At 47.2% G+C, this 15,944-nt stretch overlaps 1 protein-coding gene across 3 annotated transcripts in view; it reads left to right on the forward strand.

Moving 5' to 3' along the window:
- The window catches only part of UBR2 (ubiquitin protein ligase E3 component n-recognin 2), a 110,993-nt gene that overhangs the window by 60,624 nt on the left and 34,425 nt on the right, over positions 1-15,944 (forward strand). For all 3 annotated transcript variants that reach the window (XM_004605799.2, XM_055137272.1, XM_055137273.1), the window contains exons 15-24: positions 365-548; positions 4,486-4,547; positions 5,294-5,404; positions 5,860-5,925; positions 9,029-9,151; positions 9,284-9,347; positions 10,228-10,352; positions 13,039-13,091; positions 14,451-14,553; positions 15,578-15,626. In XM_004605799.2, the coding sequence (XP_004605856.1) occupies positions 365-548; positions 4,486-4,547; positions 5,294-5,404; positions 5,860-5,925; positions 9,029-9,151; positions 9,284-9,347; positions 10,228-10,352; positions 13,039-13,091; positions 14,451-14,553; positions 15,578-15,626 (940 nt within the window). The remainder of the gene's footprint in view (positions 1-364; positions 549-4,485; positions 4,548-5,293; positions 5,405-5,859; positions 5,926-9,028; positions 9,152-9,283; positions 9,348-10,227; positions 10,353-13,038; positions 13,092-14,450; positions 14,554-15,577; positions 15,627-15,944) is intronic.

Consider the following 15,944-nt stretch of genomic DNA (forward strand, 5'->3'; position numbering starts at 1 on the left):
CTGGAAATAAATGGGTGTGTTGGTGGGGGGGCACGGCTTGGATAGATGTAGTGAATTTAAGAGAGAGCTGGTCAAGCTTTCTTTGAATACTGGAGATAATCAGTGGTTAGTTCAAGAGAAATGGAGATGAATCTGCCTGCTGGAGAACAAGAGGAGGGAGAGACTGGGGTGATCCGAGCTCTGCAGCTGTGCGGATGTGGTGTCTGCCACACGGGCTATAAAAGAAGAGAACAAGCTTTGACGGGGAGACTGAGTTTTATTTTGCCCATGTTGCTATTTGAGGTGCTTACTGCTCGAATTCGAGGTGCTTATTCAATGTAGAAGCCCAGCGTTTTGAGTGACTTACAGAAACCCTCTCTTTTAGGAAAAGGTGTTAATTGAAGCTTACAAGAAATGCCTTGCGGTGTTGACGCAGTGCCATGGTGGTTTTACTGATGGTGAACAGCCAGTCACACTAAGCATTTGTGGACACTCAGTGGAAACTATCAGATACTGTGTCTCCCAGGAAAAAGTTAGCATTCACCTCCCAGTTTCCCGCTTACTAGCAGGTAAAGCTCTCCCCCACCCCGCCCCACCCCCAAAAGAAGTTTTGCATACGTTAATTTATTTAATCATCTTTGACCCATGAGGCAGGCATTATTAATAAGTTTGATCCACAGATTGGAAGACTGAAGTGTGGAGATTGTGTGTGTCTAGATTTCTCAGCAAGAGTCAGAGTTGGAAATTTTGAAGTAGTTAACAACAGAGTTCCATGCCTGCTGAGCCATGGGGCTTTGCAAGTTTTGTTTGTTTCTTTGTTTCGATCAGGCCGAGGTGTAGGGGGGCCACCCGGATTGTTACCTGATGCTTAGGATGCCAATCAGGCCCTGCCCTCCAGCGCTCACGCTCTCTCTCTCTCTCTCTCTCTCTCTCTCTCTCTCTCTCTCTCTCTCTCTCTCTCTCTCTCTCTCTCTCTCTCTCTCGCTCTCTCTCTCTCTCTCTCTCTCTCTCGCGCGCGCATGCGCGCGCTCTCTCGCTCTCTCTCGCTCTCACTCTCTCTCTCTCTCTCTCTCTCTCTCTCTCTCTCTCTCTCTCTCTCTCTCTCTCTCTCGCTCTCTTGCTCTTCCTTCTCCTGTCTGTCCCTCTTTCCCTCTCTGTCTTGGTGAGGGTTGGATTGGATCATACCAGGTGGTGCTCAGGGCTTACTCCTGACTCTGTGCTCAGGAATCACTTCTGGCGGGGCCCAGAGGACCATTTTTGGTTCACGGGTCGACTGTGCAAAGCAAGCGCCCTACCCACTGTACTCTCTGTCCCCTGGTGGATGATATTTTGAAGTAGCACATCGACAGGGAGTTCCGGGTTGATAGTTCTAATCATTGACACTTGTTGTCTTGTCGCATGTCACGTCCAGGGGCTCGAGTGGGGAGGCGTGTTCGAGACCCTCGCTGTGCTGTCGTCAAGTCTCGCTTCCCTGCTGCTTTCTCCTTTTTCCTTTTGTTGCTGAGAGTCCAACCCAAGAATTCCTTCTGGGTGGTTTTGGGAGATTTGTTTTGTTCTAGGGCCATGCCCGTTGGTCTTCAAGGGTTCCACCTAGCTCTGTGCTCAGAGCTCATTCCTGAGAGCTCTTGGGTGACCCTGTGCAGCTGTGCCAGGCGGGCACATGCCCCGCTGTCCATGTCTCTGAGCTCAGGCGTCTCCCTTGGAGGGAGGCATCCCAAGTGGTGCTCAGGACCTCCAGGGCCGACCCCTCATCCTCAGCCAACCAGACTGGGTTCAGTGCCAGGGCTCGATACTGTGACACTGCCCAGGCCCTGCAGTGCCCGGCATAAGTGGGCCACCCACTGGGAATTGAACCCAGGTCAGGTGCGTCTCCTGGCCGTGCCCCCTCCAGCTGTGCGTCTCCTGGCCGTGCGGGGTTGCTTAGTTCCACGCACACTCCACTGCTCCTCTAGCTCCATTTCTCCCAAGTGGCTTAGTAACTTTGTGGGATGTGAACTTAATCGTTTTCTTGTTTGTGGCAGAAAGCCTAGAGAATTAGTATCATTTCCTCCTTAAATAATTCAGTGGAATTCACCGTTGAAATCATGTTGATCTAATAATTTCCTTATAGGCATTTTTAATGACTGGTTCAGTTATTTTCTAGAAAATAGGCCAGGTCATATTCTCTTTCTCCTTGTGTAAGTTTTGGTAATTTGTACCTTTCAAAAAATTGGTCCGTGGGGTCAGACTGATATACACAGGTAGGGCACCTACCTCACTCGTGGCAACCTGGGTTCAATCCCTGATACCCCGTATGGTCCCCTGAGCACCACCAGGAGTGAGCCCTGGGTGCAGAGCCAGGAGGAAGCACTGCCAGATGTGGCCCAAAAACAAACAAAAATAATTGGTCTGTTTCTTCTAAATGATCAAACTGGTAGACATAGAGTTATTCATTGTATTTATTTTCCTCTTAATGTCCAAGGAGAGTAGTGATATACTTCTTTTATTTCTGAAGACTTTGCCCTACCACTGTTCTACTCGTTATAATATTTTCCTGCTATTAGGCACTGCCATTCCAAGTCTTGGGTCATTACTGAAATCCTGGTGATTTAAGACAACAGGTCCTCAAAGAGAAAAAATTTTTTCCTAGAATGAAATTGTGGTTGGAGGAAGAAGTGCCTTTTATTCCTGTCACTGTTTCTTTTGTCAGTGTTCTGACTATTCTGAACCCTGACCCTCAGCACAGGCAAGTGGCAGTTCCTTGTGCTGGACAGTTTTAACAGGGACACAGGAGAGCAGGCAGGCTCTGTCCCCAGGTCAGCCGCCGAAATTTCCTACTGCTCCTTACCCTCGGGGACTGTGCAGTCCTTACTCTGAGAACGTGCCAAGGATTTCTGGGCCCGTCTGGGTCATTACCTCCCTCAGATTTTCTTAGGGGGCATATTTGGACTTTGTGTCTTACTCTGTTTGGGCTGGAGCGATAGCACAGCAGTAGCGCGTTCGCCTTGCACGCAGCCGACCCGAGTTCTATTCCTCCGCCCCTCTCAGAGAGCCCGGAGCTACCGAGAGTATCTCGCCCGCATTGCAGAGTCTGGCAAGCTACCTGTGGCATATTGAACATGCCAAAAACAGTAACAACAAGTCTCACAATGGAGACATTACTGGTGCCCGCTCGAGCAAATCGATGAGCAATGGGAAGACAATGACAGTGACTCCAGTCTTACTCCGTTTGACAGGCCTTGGGCTGAACGCTTTCATTCAATCGGAGAGCTAAGAAATGTCACTCACCCCAGTCACCCCCAGCCCGGGAGTCTGCCTGAGAGCAGGTGGGGTGGGGGGAGGGCGAGCTGACTCAGGCGGGCCTCCTTGGATCAGGAAAGCCTCGGGCTCGGCTTGACTGAACAGGCGACCTCCCGTAAGATAACAGGATGTGTTGCTTAGACGATAACAGGACCAGGAAAAGCATTTTAAATAAGCTCCAGTTAACAGGCTTAACTTTTTACTAGGTCAGAATTAAGGTTGAGTTGAAAAGAGCCCTTTGCAGTTCCGAACTAACACGGTTTTGACCCTAAACTAGTGAATTCTAGCAAGGAAGTCTCCTGAGGTCGCAGTCTGCAGGCTGAACCCTGAGTCGATTTCTCTCTTCAGTTTCCAGAAGGCTCTCTCGCTACTCTACCTCAGATGGGAACAAGTCCCACACCCAGTGAAATGTGACTCTTAAAGTTGGCATCGCTTGTGAATTGTTTGCTAGATGTGTAGCTGTTTTCGCGTATCTTCTGTAAAACACCGTCTCTATGTGTTGTTGCATACGGTTGATACTATTTCTCAATGTCTTTGATACAGAGACTCATAAAAATATAAACTGAAAGATTTCGTTTATCTTGTGTTTTGATTTGTAATGTGATTCCAAGAGAGAAAACAAAGTTAGATAAGAAGTTATTTATTTGGGCACTCTGGTGATGGTGAAGGTACATTGACTTTGTACATCAAAACCATAAAGGAGACTGCAGAGCAGGTGCCTGAGCCCATGTGCTCCCTGAGCACACGTGTCGCGTGTGCCTTCCCTCCTTAGATGAGGACTTTCATGTTTTCATAGCAAATGCTAGGATAGGTCCTGGGGTGCTCTCTGCTCGGCAGAAGCCCACATTCTTGAGTTCTTGAGCTCGAGCTCGAGCTCTCTCTCCCCACCCCACAACCCTCCTCTTTCTCTCTCAAAACTTGGAAATAAAACCAGCTATACTTTTATTTTATTTTATTTTATTTTTTGCTTTTTGGATCACACCCAGCAATGCACAGGGGTCATTCCTGGCTCATGCACTCAGGAATTACCCCTGGCGGTGCTCAGGGGACCATACGGGATGCTGGGATTCGAACCCGGGTCGGTCGCGTGCAAGGCAAACGCCCTACCCGCTGTGCTATCACTCCAGCCCCCAAACCAGCTATACTTTAAAAAAAAAAACTGCAATTATTTTGAAGTTTCTTTTCTAAATGATTTTCACTTAATTCTCTATTTGTTCTTCCATACAGGTTTACATGTATTGTTAAGCAAAAGTGAAGTTGCACATAAATTTCCAGAGCTTCTACCTCTAGTAAGCGCCTTCCTGTTGCATTCCATGTGTTTGAAATCATTTTGGTGAACTTTTTATTTTGTTTTTCGGACCACATCTGATGGTACTCAGGGCTTCTGGCTCTGCATTCAGGGATCATTCCTGGTGGGACTTAGAGAACCATATGGGGTGCCAGGGATTGAACCCTAGCCGACTGCCCTACCTACTGTACTATCACTTCAACCCCAATAAACTTTATTAATTAAAGAGTTCTACAGGGAATCCAATTAAAAAAAGTGTGTGTGTGTGTGTGTGTGTGTGTGTGTGTGTGTGGCACACACACACAAATAGGTATGTATATACCTGTTTGTACGGAGAAAGAGATGTATGTTTGGAGAGAGATTGATTTTAAAGTACTGGCTTATACAATTTTTGGGTCTGATAATTTGGAAATCCAGTTGCTAAGGCAGCCCAATAGGCTAAAGAAAAACAAAAAATAATGTTTCAGTCTATAGACAGTTTAGATACAGAATTTCCTGATCCTTGACCCCACCCACGTTATGGAAAGTAATATGCATTAATCAGAGTCTGCTGATTTCAGTATTGGTAATTGCTTAAAAATACACGTGTTCACAGCAACATCTAGAGAAGTACTTAACAAAAAAAAACTGGCCAAATTGACACATACAAGCATACCTTAAAGTTTACCACCTGTTTCGTGATATAAAACCTCTCTCCCTGGTGAAGCCTTCTTTCTAGTTGAGATGCTTCTTCCTTTGTGTGTGTAGAGTGAACTTAGCCCACCCATGCTGATCGAGCACCCTCTCAGATGTCTTGTTCTCTGTGCCCAAGTCCATGCAGGAATGTGGAGAAGAAACGGGTTTTCTCTAGTAAACCAGGTGAGTGTTTTTAATCCTATGGAGCATTTTCAGTCCGTGCCATATCAGCCGTTAAGGCAGTCAGTTGAAGGTAGTGTTCATAAATGGGCTGGGGGGAGGAACATAGTGTGTGTGTGTGTGTGTGTGTGTGTGTGTGTGTGTGTGTGTGTGTGTGTGTGTGTGTGTGTGTGTGTGTGTGTGTGTGTGTGTGTGTGTGTGTGTGTGTGTGTTTGGATAAGCCAGCATGGTGTGTGTGTGTGTGTGTGTGTGTGTGTGTGTGTGTGTGTGTGTGTGTGTTTGGATAAGCCAGCATGGTGTGTGTGTGTGTGTGTGTGTGTGTGTGTGTGTGTGTGTGTGTGTGTGTGTGTGTGTGTGTGTGTGTGTGTTTGGATAAGCCAGCATGCTCTTTGGGAAGTAGGGAGAAAAGGAAGTTACCCGGATTAACACCTATTTCCCCATTTTTTAATTTTTCTTAGATTTATTACTACCATAATGTGAAATGCAGACGGGAGATGTTTGACAAGGATATAGTAATGCTTCAGGTAATGACGTTAAAGCACTAAACTTAAACCCCCTAAACTGATTTTCAAGATTTGCAATACTTGACGGTGTCAAAATTCCCCAAATTTGTCCCATTCTCTGGTAATGTCTAAAGTTTGCATGTTAGGGCTTGAGAGATTGTCCAGCGGGTCGGGCTCTTGCTTTGCATGCAGTCGGCCCAAGCTTGATCCCCTCGCCCCACATGGTCCCCTGAGCACTGCCAGGTGTGGCCCCCAAACCAAAATTAAATGAAGTTTGCACATTAATGTCTTCTGTTCCTTTGCTTCCAATCCCACTCCCTTCATTTCCATCTATCCAGTAACTCCTGTCCCTGCGCGTCTGGGCTTAGCGCCTGTCACCTCACTCTGTCAGGGAAAAAGCCTTTCCTGACATGACAGGACGTGTCCAGGTAGAACATGTCCAGAAAGAACTACAGGAGGCTTGAGATGAGCTTTTAAAAGCAATAATTTGAATATGTTTCAATATTTGCTTTTTTTGTTTTGTTGGTTTTGGGCCACACCCAGCAGCTACTCCTGGCTCTGTGCTCAGAGATTTCCTGATGGGAATCAGAGGTGGGGGGATACATGGGGTGCCAGGGATAGAACCCAGATGAGCTGCATACAGGGTAGCACCTTACTCACTACACTACTGCTTTAGCCCCTTAGCATCTGCATTTTTAACGCGTTGGTTTCTATGGCTTGCCACTTCCTGGGAGCCCTCCGTGGTTCTTATTTGCATAGGCTGCATTGCCGCCCTTCAGCACTGCCCCGAAGAGCCATCAGAACTCCAAATCAGCTTCCCCACCCTCAGCTAACTGTGCCAGCTGTATCTTCTTCCTTTTTTTAATCCTTTATTAATAGCACAGTACTTGCCGTAAAGTCATTTTGGGGGATGTGCCATCTGGCCCTGCTGGGGACCCTGAAATGCCCCCGTTCGAAGCATGCGCACTAGCCCTTGGCGTGGTTTCTCCCTGGCCCCACCAGTAGCTTCCTCCGCTATTGCTGATTGTTTACCAATAAGAAGAATTAGGAGATGTACGTTTCCATTTGGACCATACTCAGAGGTGACTCCAGGCTCAGTGCTCGGGCGAACAGGTAGATCCAGGCTCAGCCCTCGAACTCCTGTATGCAAAGCATGTGCTCCAGCTGGCTGAGCTACGTCCCCAACCCCAGGAAATGTAAGTTTTGCTTTTAGAAGTGTTGATTAAAAAGCCAGCACTAGGGCTGGAGCGATAGCACAGCGGGTAGGGCATTTGCCTTGCACGCAGCCGACCCTGGCTTGATTCCCAGCATTCCATATGGTCCCCTGAGCACTGCCAGGAGTAATTCCTGAGTGCAGAGCCAGAAGTAACCCCTGAGCATCACCAGGTGTGAAAAAAGGGAAAAAAAAGAGCCAGCACTTAAAAACTGTAATTAAAAGTTGACAGAAGGGCCAGAGCAATAGTCAATGGGTAGGGCGTTTGCATGCAGCTGACCCAGATTCATTCCCTGGCACCCCGTATGGTCCCCTGAGCCCCACCAGGATTGGTCCCTGAGGGCAGCGCCAGGAGTATGAACCAAGCTGCCGAGTGTGCACCAAAAACAAGAAAGCTGATGAATGGAAGGGAGCCAGAGAGAAAGTATAGTTCCCAGGTACCCCATATGGTCCTCAAGCCCCTCCTGGAGTGAACCCTCAGCACAGAGGCAGGAATGAGCCCTGAGCACCACCGGGCTTAGCCAAAAAGAAAAAAAAGTTAAAGGTTTGGAGAAAGTCCAGGAGATAAGCCACTTACTTGGCTTGTGCATGGCCAGTCCCCATTCATTTTCCCGCACTGTGTGTGATCCCCGGAGCCCCTCAGAAATGACCCCTGAGCATCACTGGGTGTAGCCTAGAGGCCCAAAGCAAAAATGGAGCTTGATTTTGAATCTTTACAAATTGAACTATAGGAAGATTGAAATTGGTATTTAAAAGTGACACTTTGATATTTAAATATTTGCATGTCTAATGCATGGTTTATATCAGGTTTGCCACTAAAAATTAGAGCTTCTTTGATAAGGGCCAGAGATGTAGTTCAAAGGGCTGGAGGGGCTGGAGTGATAGCATAGCAGTTAGGACATTTGCCTTGCACGCGGCCCACCCAGGTTCGATTCCCAGCATCCCATATGGTCCCCCGAGCACCACAAGGAGTAATTCTTGAGTGCATGAGCCAGGAGTAACCCCTGTGCATCGCCGAGTGTGACCCAAAAAGAAAAAAAAAAGGGGGGGGGGCTGGCGTGCATGCTCTGTCCAGGAGGTCAGTTTTGATCTCCAGCCCTATATGGTTCCCTTAGCACCACCAGGAGTGTTCCTGAGCACTGATCTTAGAATGACCCCTAAGCTCTGTCAGGTGTGACCCAAAGTTAAAAATAAAACTGGGGTCCGGGGAGGTAGTGCAACATTAAGATGCTTGCCTCACCTCTGGCCCTCCTTGATAGTCAAGTACTGTGTGGTCCCTTGAGCATCACCAAGAGCTACCCCTGAACACTGCAGGCATGGCCCAAAAAATAAAACTAGAAAACATTGTATATTACAAACAGTAAAAGTGTAATTGATACACCACATTTTTTTCCAGAGTCCAGGCAGTAGACAGTGATTAAAGAAACCCTCAAGTAAATCCCAACTGAATTGATGGGGGTACAGTTAGTGCAAAGCCAGGAGAACTCAGGGCCCAGGGCATTCTGATGTGTGAGTTGGTTTGGGCTGGCTGCAGGGGCCGGGGCTGGGAGCTTGTTCTGAGGGGACCACATCCGCCTGTGCTCAGGGCTCTCCTGGCTCTGTGCTCAGGGACCACTCCAGGCGGGGCTCAGGGGACCCTCTGTGGAGCCAGGGATCGATTGGCCCAGGTTGGCCTCATGCAGGGCCAGCAGCTTACCCTCTACCCTCGGTACTCATCGCCCGGGCCCCCGTTTGGTTTGAAGTTGCTCTGTTTTGTTTCTCCGGACCACACAGTAACTCCCCGGGGCGGCATGGGGACCAAATAACTCTCCGTCTTGCATTGGAATCGGTCGGCAGTTCCTCTGCTTCTTTATCATTGCTATTTGGTCATCCTTTTGACCTTTTCCTGTTTGTCAAACATTTGAAAAAAAGACAGGTGTTTCCATGATGGACCCAAATCACTTCCTGATGATCCTTCTCGGCCGCTTCGAGCTCTATCAGATTTTCAGCACTCCAGACTACGGGAAAAGATTCAGCTCCGAGGTCACCCAGAAGGTGAGCGCGCGTGCCGCCAGGGTCACAGCCCCTCCGTAGAGCAGCTCCGTTCTCTTTGACGATGCTGCTCACCAGAGGTGACTCGGGATGCAAATCCTTACCTCGGCGCTTTGTCCCCGCCCCCCGGCACAGGACGTCGTGCAGCAGAACAATGCTCTGGTGGAGGAGATGCTGTACCTCATCATCATGCTCGTGGGTAAGTGCAGCTGTGTGGGACGCCTCTCAGTCCCGGGGGCTCGGTGCTAGCCAGTAGTCCAGTGTTTCTGGGCACAGTTTTGGACAGTGACTTCATTTGGGGAAGAGTGTCCATCAGTCCCGCCTCTCTGGGGACTCAGTGCCTAGAGGAACAGTATTGCGGTTCCCGCGGTGCTCTGTGGGAGCATGAACTGGGAGTCTCAGCAGAGGGGGAGGAGAGGGACGGGAGAATTCAGTGAGCAGGAATAGGCAATGCAGGAGCTGTTTGCAGCTCTGTACAATACCTGTGTGTGCCTGCATGGTGTGGGATGCAAAACTGCCGTCTTCAGTTCAGACATCCTAATTGAGTTCACAGAGACCTGCGGCTAATAAACGGAAATCCCCTCACTGCCTTTGTTTAAAGTCCTGTCCCTCCGTCTTGTCCCTTTGTACGTCCCCTACCTTCTCCCACCTTCCCTGATGTTGAAAACTCTTTGTGGTCCTTGGAGCAGAGAGTCCCAGGGTTTCAGAAGGGAAAAGCTTCCTTCCACTCAGTAGAAGGACAAAGGAAAACTCTTGCTCATTGCTCCCGTGTGGGAGGGGCCTGAGAACAGTTCCCACGCCCCCTCCCCTCCCCCGCCTCCACCTGATCCCGCCCCTCCCTCTGAACCCCTGCCTTCACCTAAAGCCCCTGGCGTTCTCTCCCCGTGCCCAAAGCCCGCATGCAGCGGCTGTTTGAGGTATGGTGGGAGCTGCCCCCGATTACTAGTCCACACCTGCTTTCCCACTGACAGAAAGGCTGGGATAGAGCAACCGTCTCTGCCGAGATTCTCAGCCATACTACATAGCTATTGTGATGGTGGCGGATGTTTGTAGTATATGTACTCTTTCGTTGTTGACAGGAGAGAGATTTAGTCCTGGAGTTGGACAGGTGAATGCAACAGATGAAATTAAGCGGGAGATTATTCATCAGCTGAGCATCAAGCCAATGGCTCACAGTGAACTGGTGAAGTCGTTACCTGAAGATGTAAGTACCTGGAGGTGTTTGTCTGGTCTCATTTGGGATGGGTTTGTTGGTTTGTTTGGGCCTGTGGGCCATACCAGCAGTACTCGGGGCTTGCTTGCGGCTCTGTGCTCAGGGTTCACTCCTGGCCATGCCCAAGGGACCCATCAGGTGTCGGGCATTAAGCCCGGGTCAGCCAAAAGTGTACCAGCAAATACCCTACCCACTCAACTGTCTCTCTAGCCCCAGTCCTTCTAATTTTAAAAAGAAAACTAGAGAAATCACTCCCAACTTATCAGCCTCGTTTGTATAGGTTTACTTATACATTGTCCTTCCCACAATGGTCAACAGTGCCATCCTGAACATTCACAACTCTAGTCTTTTTTTTTTCTTACTTTTTGGGTCACACCCAGCAGGGGTTACTCCTGGCTCTGCATCTTAGGAATTACTCCTGTTGGTGCTTGGTGGGACCATATGGGATGCTGGGAATCAAACCCAGGTCAGCTGCGTGCAAGGCAGATGCCCTACCTGCTGTGCTATCCCTCCAGCCCACACAACTCTAGTCTTAAAGAAATTATTGGAAAAAGAGAATTCTCGCGAGTAGCAGTAGAAAGCAGAATAGAAATAGAGTCGTTGGCATTGGAGAGATTGTGTTGGGGCTAAAGCTCTTGCCTTGTACATGACCAGTCCACATATGGTCCCCTCAGCATCGCCAGGAGTGACCCCTGAGCATTTGGGGTGTGTCCCCCAAGCCAGTGCAGGGCACAAGGGAGGGAAAGGAATCAGTTACAGCTTCACTTAGAACTTGAGGAAGAGAAGAGTTTTTAAGTGTACCTTGTACAAGATGAGTGTGACTATACATAGCTCATTTTGGTTTGGGGCCATAGTTAGGGCAGCTCAGAGCTTACTCTTGGCTCTCGACTCAGGGATCACTCCTGGCAGGGCTTGGGAGACCATGTGGGGTGCTCGAAATCAAATCTGGGTCAGCTGCATGCAAGGCAAGCTCCCTACCTGCTCTCCTGTCTCTGCCTCCAAAATTCCATATACCAGTTTTGGCTAAAGAATTCTTTACTTGGAGCCCGAGAGATATAATACAGCAGATAAAACACTTGATTTGCACGCAGCTAGCCTGGGTTCAATCCCCGGCATCCCTTGTGGTCCCCTTAGCACTCCAGGAGTGATTGCTGAATGCAGAGCCAGGAATGAGCCCTGAGCATCACCAGCTGTGGTTCAAAAATTAAAAAGACAGAGAGACAGAGAGACTGGCATACATCAAAAAAAAAAAAAAAAAAACCAGTGTTGGTATGGATGTATGGAAAAGGGGATTCTCATTCAGTGCTTGTGGGAATGCAAACTGGTACAGGCTTTTTTGGAAAACATTATGGACATTCCTAAAAAAAACTAGGAATTGGGCTTCCATATTTCCCATCATTTGCACTCCTGGGAATACACCTTAATAGCCCGAAAACACAATGCAGGAAAGGCATCTGCACTCATCTGTTCATTGCAGCACTGTTCACAATAGCCAGGATCTAGAAGCAGTTCAAATGCCCGAGAACAGACAAGTGGAAAAGAAGCTATGGTACATCTACACAGTTGAATACTATGCAGCCATTAAAAAAAAGTAGTCCTCGGGGCTAGAGCAATAACGCAGCGGGTAGGGCATTTGCCTTGCACGCAGCCAACCCAGGTTTGATTCCCAGCATCTCATATGGTCCCATGAGCACCGCCAGGAGTGGTTCCTGAGTGCATGAACCAGGAGTGACCCCTGTGTGTTGCAGGTGTGACCCAAAAAGAAAAAAAAAAAAAAAGTCCTGAAATTTGCTGATACCTGTATAGACATGGAGAATATCACACTGAAATGAGTCAGAGGGAGAGTGACAGGCATAGAATGACCACTCTTATTTGTGGGATATAAAGAAACAGAGTAGGAGAATAGTACCCAAAGACAATAATAATGAAGGCCAGAAGGACTGGTCCTTGGTAGAAAGCTTGTCACAATGGGGAACAGTGGTTAGGACAGAGAAGGGGCCACTATGCCCGTGGTTCTGTGACCGTGATAATGGGAAGGGATCTCCCTTCTGACAGAACTGGGTGCTGAAAGGAGGTAAGGTGATGTGCATGACCAGGGTTGCAAGCCACAGTGCCTAGAGGGAAAAAGACAAGAGTGGCTGCCATAGAGGCTGGGGGACAGGAGGGACACAGGACATGGACACTGGTGAAGCCAAGGGTGGTCAAACATTGTATGACTGAAACTCCGATCAGGTACAACTTTGTAACTTTATATTTCACGGTGATACAAAACAAAAAATTTTTTTTTAATCTTTACTCACAGAATTTCTGTTAATGTCTTAAACTTTTTTAAAGGATAGTGTATGTCATTTAGTGTTTAAGATACAAGCATAACTATTTTACAAAATAAGTACAATTAATGTTATATTTTTTGTGTTTTCATTTAATTCCTTTTGAAAGCTGTCACCTTCATTTCATATGGTAGTGACTTACTTACCTGGTCTGAGTTAGCTTATCAAAGTTCCCCTGGCTGAATGTTAGTCCTGTGTATGGTAGCATTCTTCTTTAAAATCAAATATAGTCTCTCAACCCTCAAAGGGTTGCTATGACTTGTAATGGGCTAAGAGCACAGTTCTCAGAGTGCTTGTGACTACTGCTGTACCCCTGAAACACACTCTTCTGTTTCCCGTACCCACAGGAGAACAAGGAAACGGGCATGGAGGGTGTGATTGAGACTGTTGCCCATTTTAAGTGAGTACTTTCCTTTTTCCCCATTTCTTTCTCTTTGTTGTTGCTTGTGCTTTTGTCTTTTGGGCCACACCTGGCAGTGCTCAGGGCTCACTCCCGGCTCAGGGCTCACTCCTGGAGGGGCTCAGGGTCCATCTGGGTGCCAGGGATCAAACACAAGTTTTCAGTTTGTGGTATTTTCAGTATTTCATCCTAAACCATGTTTTTCTTATACTTTCCTATGGAGATCTGATCTTGTCCTTGACAACTCAAGGTAGGGAATTTTGTGGGGGTTTTGTTGTATTCACTGTAGGTGCTCCTAGCTAATACTTTCAGATTATTGAAATTAATTTGAGCAAGTTCTCTAAGGACATTCATTGAACTTTCTTAAAAATCCTGTTCTGTTTGTATTGTTTGACTGCCCCAATTGTGAAGTAGCTTTAGAATGCTGTGCCCAACTTTGCCACAGTGTTTCCCATCTGTGAGCTGACTTAGCCCTTTATTGAGGCTGTTTCTTTGGGGAGGGGGAGGCTACAGGTGGGTGGGGAGGGGGCTGGTGCTTGCCTCCAGGGTCCTTGCCCTTTGAGCTGGCATCTTCCCAGCCCTTGAGGCAGTTTCTGAATCTGCCTCAAGGCAGATTTTTTGTTTTTCGGTGTGTGTTGTATGTGTGTGTGTGTGTGTGTGTGGTATGCATATGTGTGTGTTTGATTATGCAGCTTCCCAGCCCTTGAGGCAGTTTCTGAATTTTTTTTCCGTGTGTGTGTGTGTGTGTGTGTGTGTGTGCGCGCGCGCGCGCTCGCGCCCTGCTCTGAGGTTCCTTCTTTCTTTTTTTTTTCTTCCTTGCTCATCCCCCTTGGTAATGTTTCTATTTTTGTTGATTATAAAAACAACATGCTTTTTCGAGGACATTCAGAAAAAGGCACAGAAAGATTGTTCTAAATACTCAGATTGTACCTACTCTTAAACTTGGTATAACTTAATGCAGACATTGTTCATGAGTTTAGAAATGAGAGCTGCTTTCACGAGGCCTGGGTTATAGCTCAGCAGTCGAGCTCTTGACTTCATTATGTGAGACCCTGGGTTCAGTTCCTGATACTGGAAAGGGAAAAAAATCCTAGCATTACTTTTAATCATGTTTAGTTGTTTGGGAGTATCAGCATTTATGTGATGCGTGCCCAACCTTGTCCAGTTACAACAGATCCAAAGTGGACATTCTAGATTGGATGGGTGCACACAAAATTTGGGCTCTAGAGAACCCACATCACCCACAGCCAGTCCTCCTGCTGTACCCTCAGGCGGGGTGCGAGCACTCTGCTTTCCAGCCTTCTCCGGAGTTAGCACAGGACGTCAGCAGTGATATTTTAAGGGCCTTTTTCCCCCTAGGAAACCTGGATTAACAGGACGAGGCATGTACGAACTAAAGCCAGAATGTGCCAAAGAGTTCAACTTGTATTTCTATCACTTCTCAAGGGCGGAACAGTCCAAGGTATGAGTGCAAGCGAGAGCGTGCGGGGAGATAGCCAGGGGTGGGTTTTTCTCAGCAGCTGTTCATACACTCTTCACTGGTTGGGAGTAAAGCATGCATTTTCAGGACGTTTACTGTTGGTGTCTGTTTTATTGGCTTTGAAGAGAAATCAGTATCTCCTGTATTTTTACAGTCAGTTCATGCATTTTGCGCTCATTTCAGACCTGGTACTACTTAACATTGTTTTTCCATAAGGACTTACGGAGTTTCCCTAGTCATTTGTAGGTAGTTAAATTTTGTCCCATAATCTACTCTTTTTGTTTTGTTTTGTTTTGTTTTGTTTTGTTTTGTTTTTGGATCACACCCAGTGATGCTCAGGGTTACTCCTGACTCTGCACCCAGGAATCACTCCTGGCAGTGCTCAGGGGACCATATGGGATGTTGGGGATCGAACCTGGGTCAGCGGTGTCCAAGGCAAACACCCGACCCGCTGTACTAAGGCTCCCGCCCAACAGTCTACTCTTAAAACACTGGTACGTGAATTTTTTTGTTTAGCTTTTTTGTTTTGGGTTGTTTTTTTTTTTTAATTTTTATTTTAAGTAAAAACTGATTTTGGAGGTTTTGAGGAAGGGGAAGGAGGGAGGGAGGGAAGGAGGGAGGGAGACACTTAAGAGAGAACATGGTAGAGAACCCCTGCAACACCCCTGCATCAGATATGGAAGCGGAGATGCCGGCAGCACCTGTGCTCAGCGCCACGTGCGTGTGGACACAAGCTGCACATGGGCACATGGGCTCAGGCAGCATATACATACTCTTGTTTAGTTTTTTTCTACATGTTTCTAATGTATTTTTTAAAGAGTTTATTGGATAATCTTTCGATAGGAAACTTGACCTTGATATATATTTGGGGGGATCTACAACACTAAAAATCAAAACCTTTTTAAAATAAAAAAATACTGCAACAATAATGGGTTTATTAGTCATTTGGGACATGAGGTTATTTCATATTACTAATTCCCGTCCAAATTACTTTCATTTTTATTAGGCAGAGGAAGCTCAACGAAAATTGAAAAGGCAAAATAGGGAAGATACAGGTATTTTTGAAGTCTCTTTTCCCTGGTTAGCATTGTTTTCTGTCAGCTCTGGTGATTGTTCTTAAGGATTAAAGACTGAAATATGAGCAATTCTGAGTTATAGTCAAAGGACTAATCGATATGCCAATAGATAAGCTGTCCAGGGTCTTCCACTGCCCCCACAAAGACTTACTGAGTCCCCTCAGGGCTCATGGCGTTATCGAAGACCTGAAAGCATTTCTGAGGGAAAGTGAAGTGAGGCTTTCCTCTGCTGAGATGATACGTGTGTTGCGTTTGGCTTGACCGTGTTAGGGTAAGATATTAAAGCTGTGAGATGTG

The sequence above is a fragment of the Sorex araneus genome, chromosome 4, assembly GCF_027595985.1.
Source record: "Sorex araneus isolate mSorAra2 chromosome 4, mSorAra2.pri, whole genome shotgun sequence".
Classification (NCBI taxonomy): Eukaryota; Metazoa; Chordata; class Mammalia; order Eulipotyphla; family Soricidae; genus Sorex; species Sorex araneus.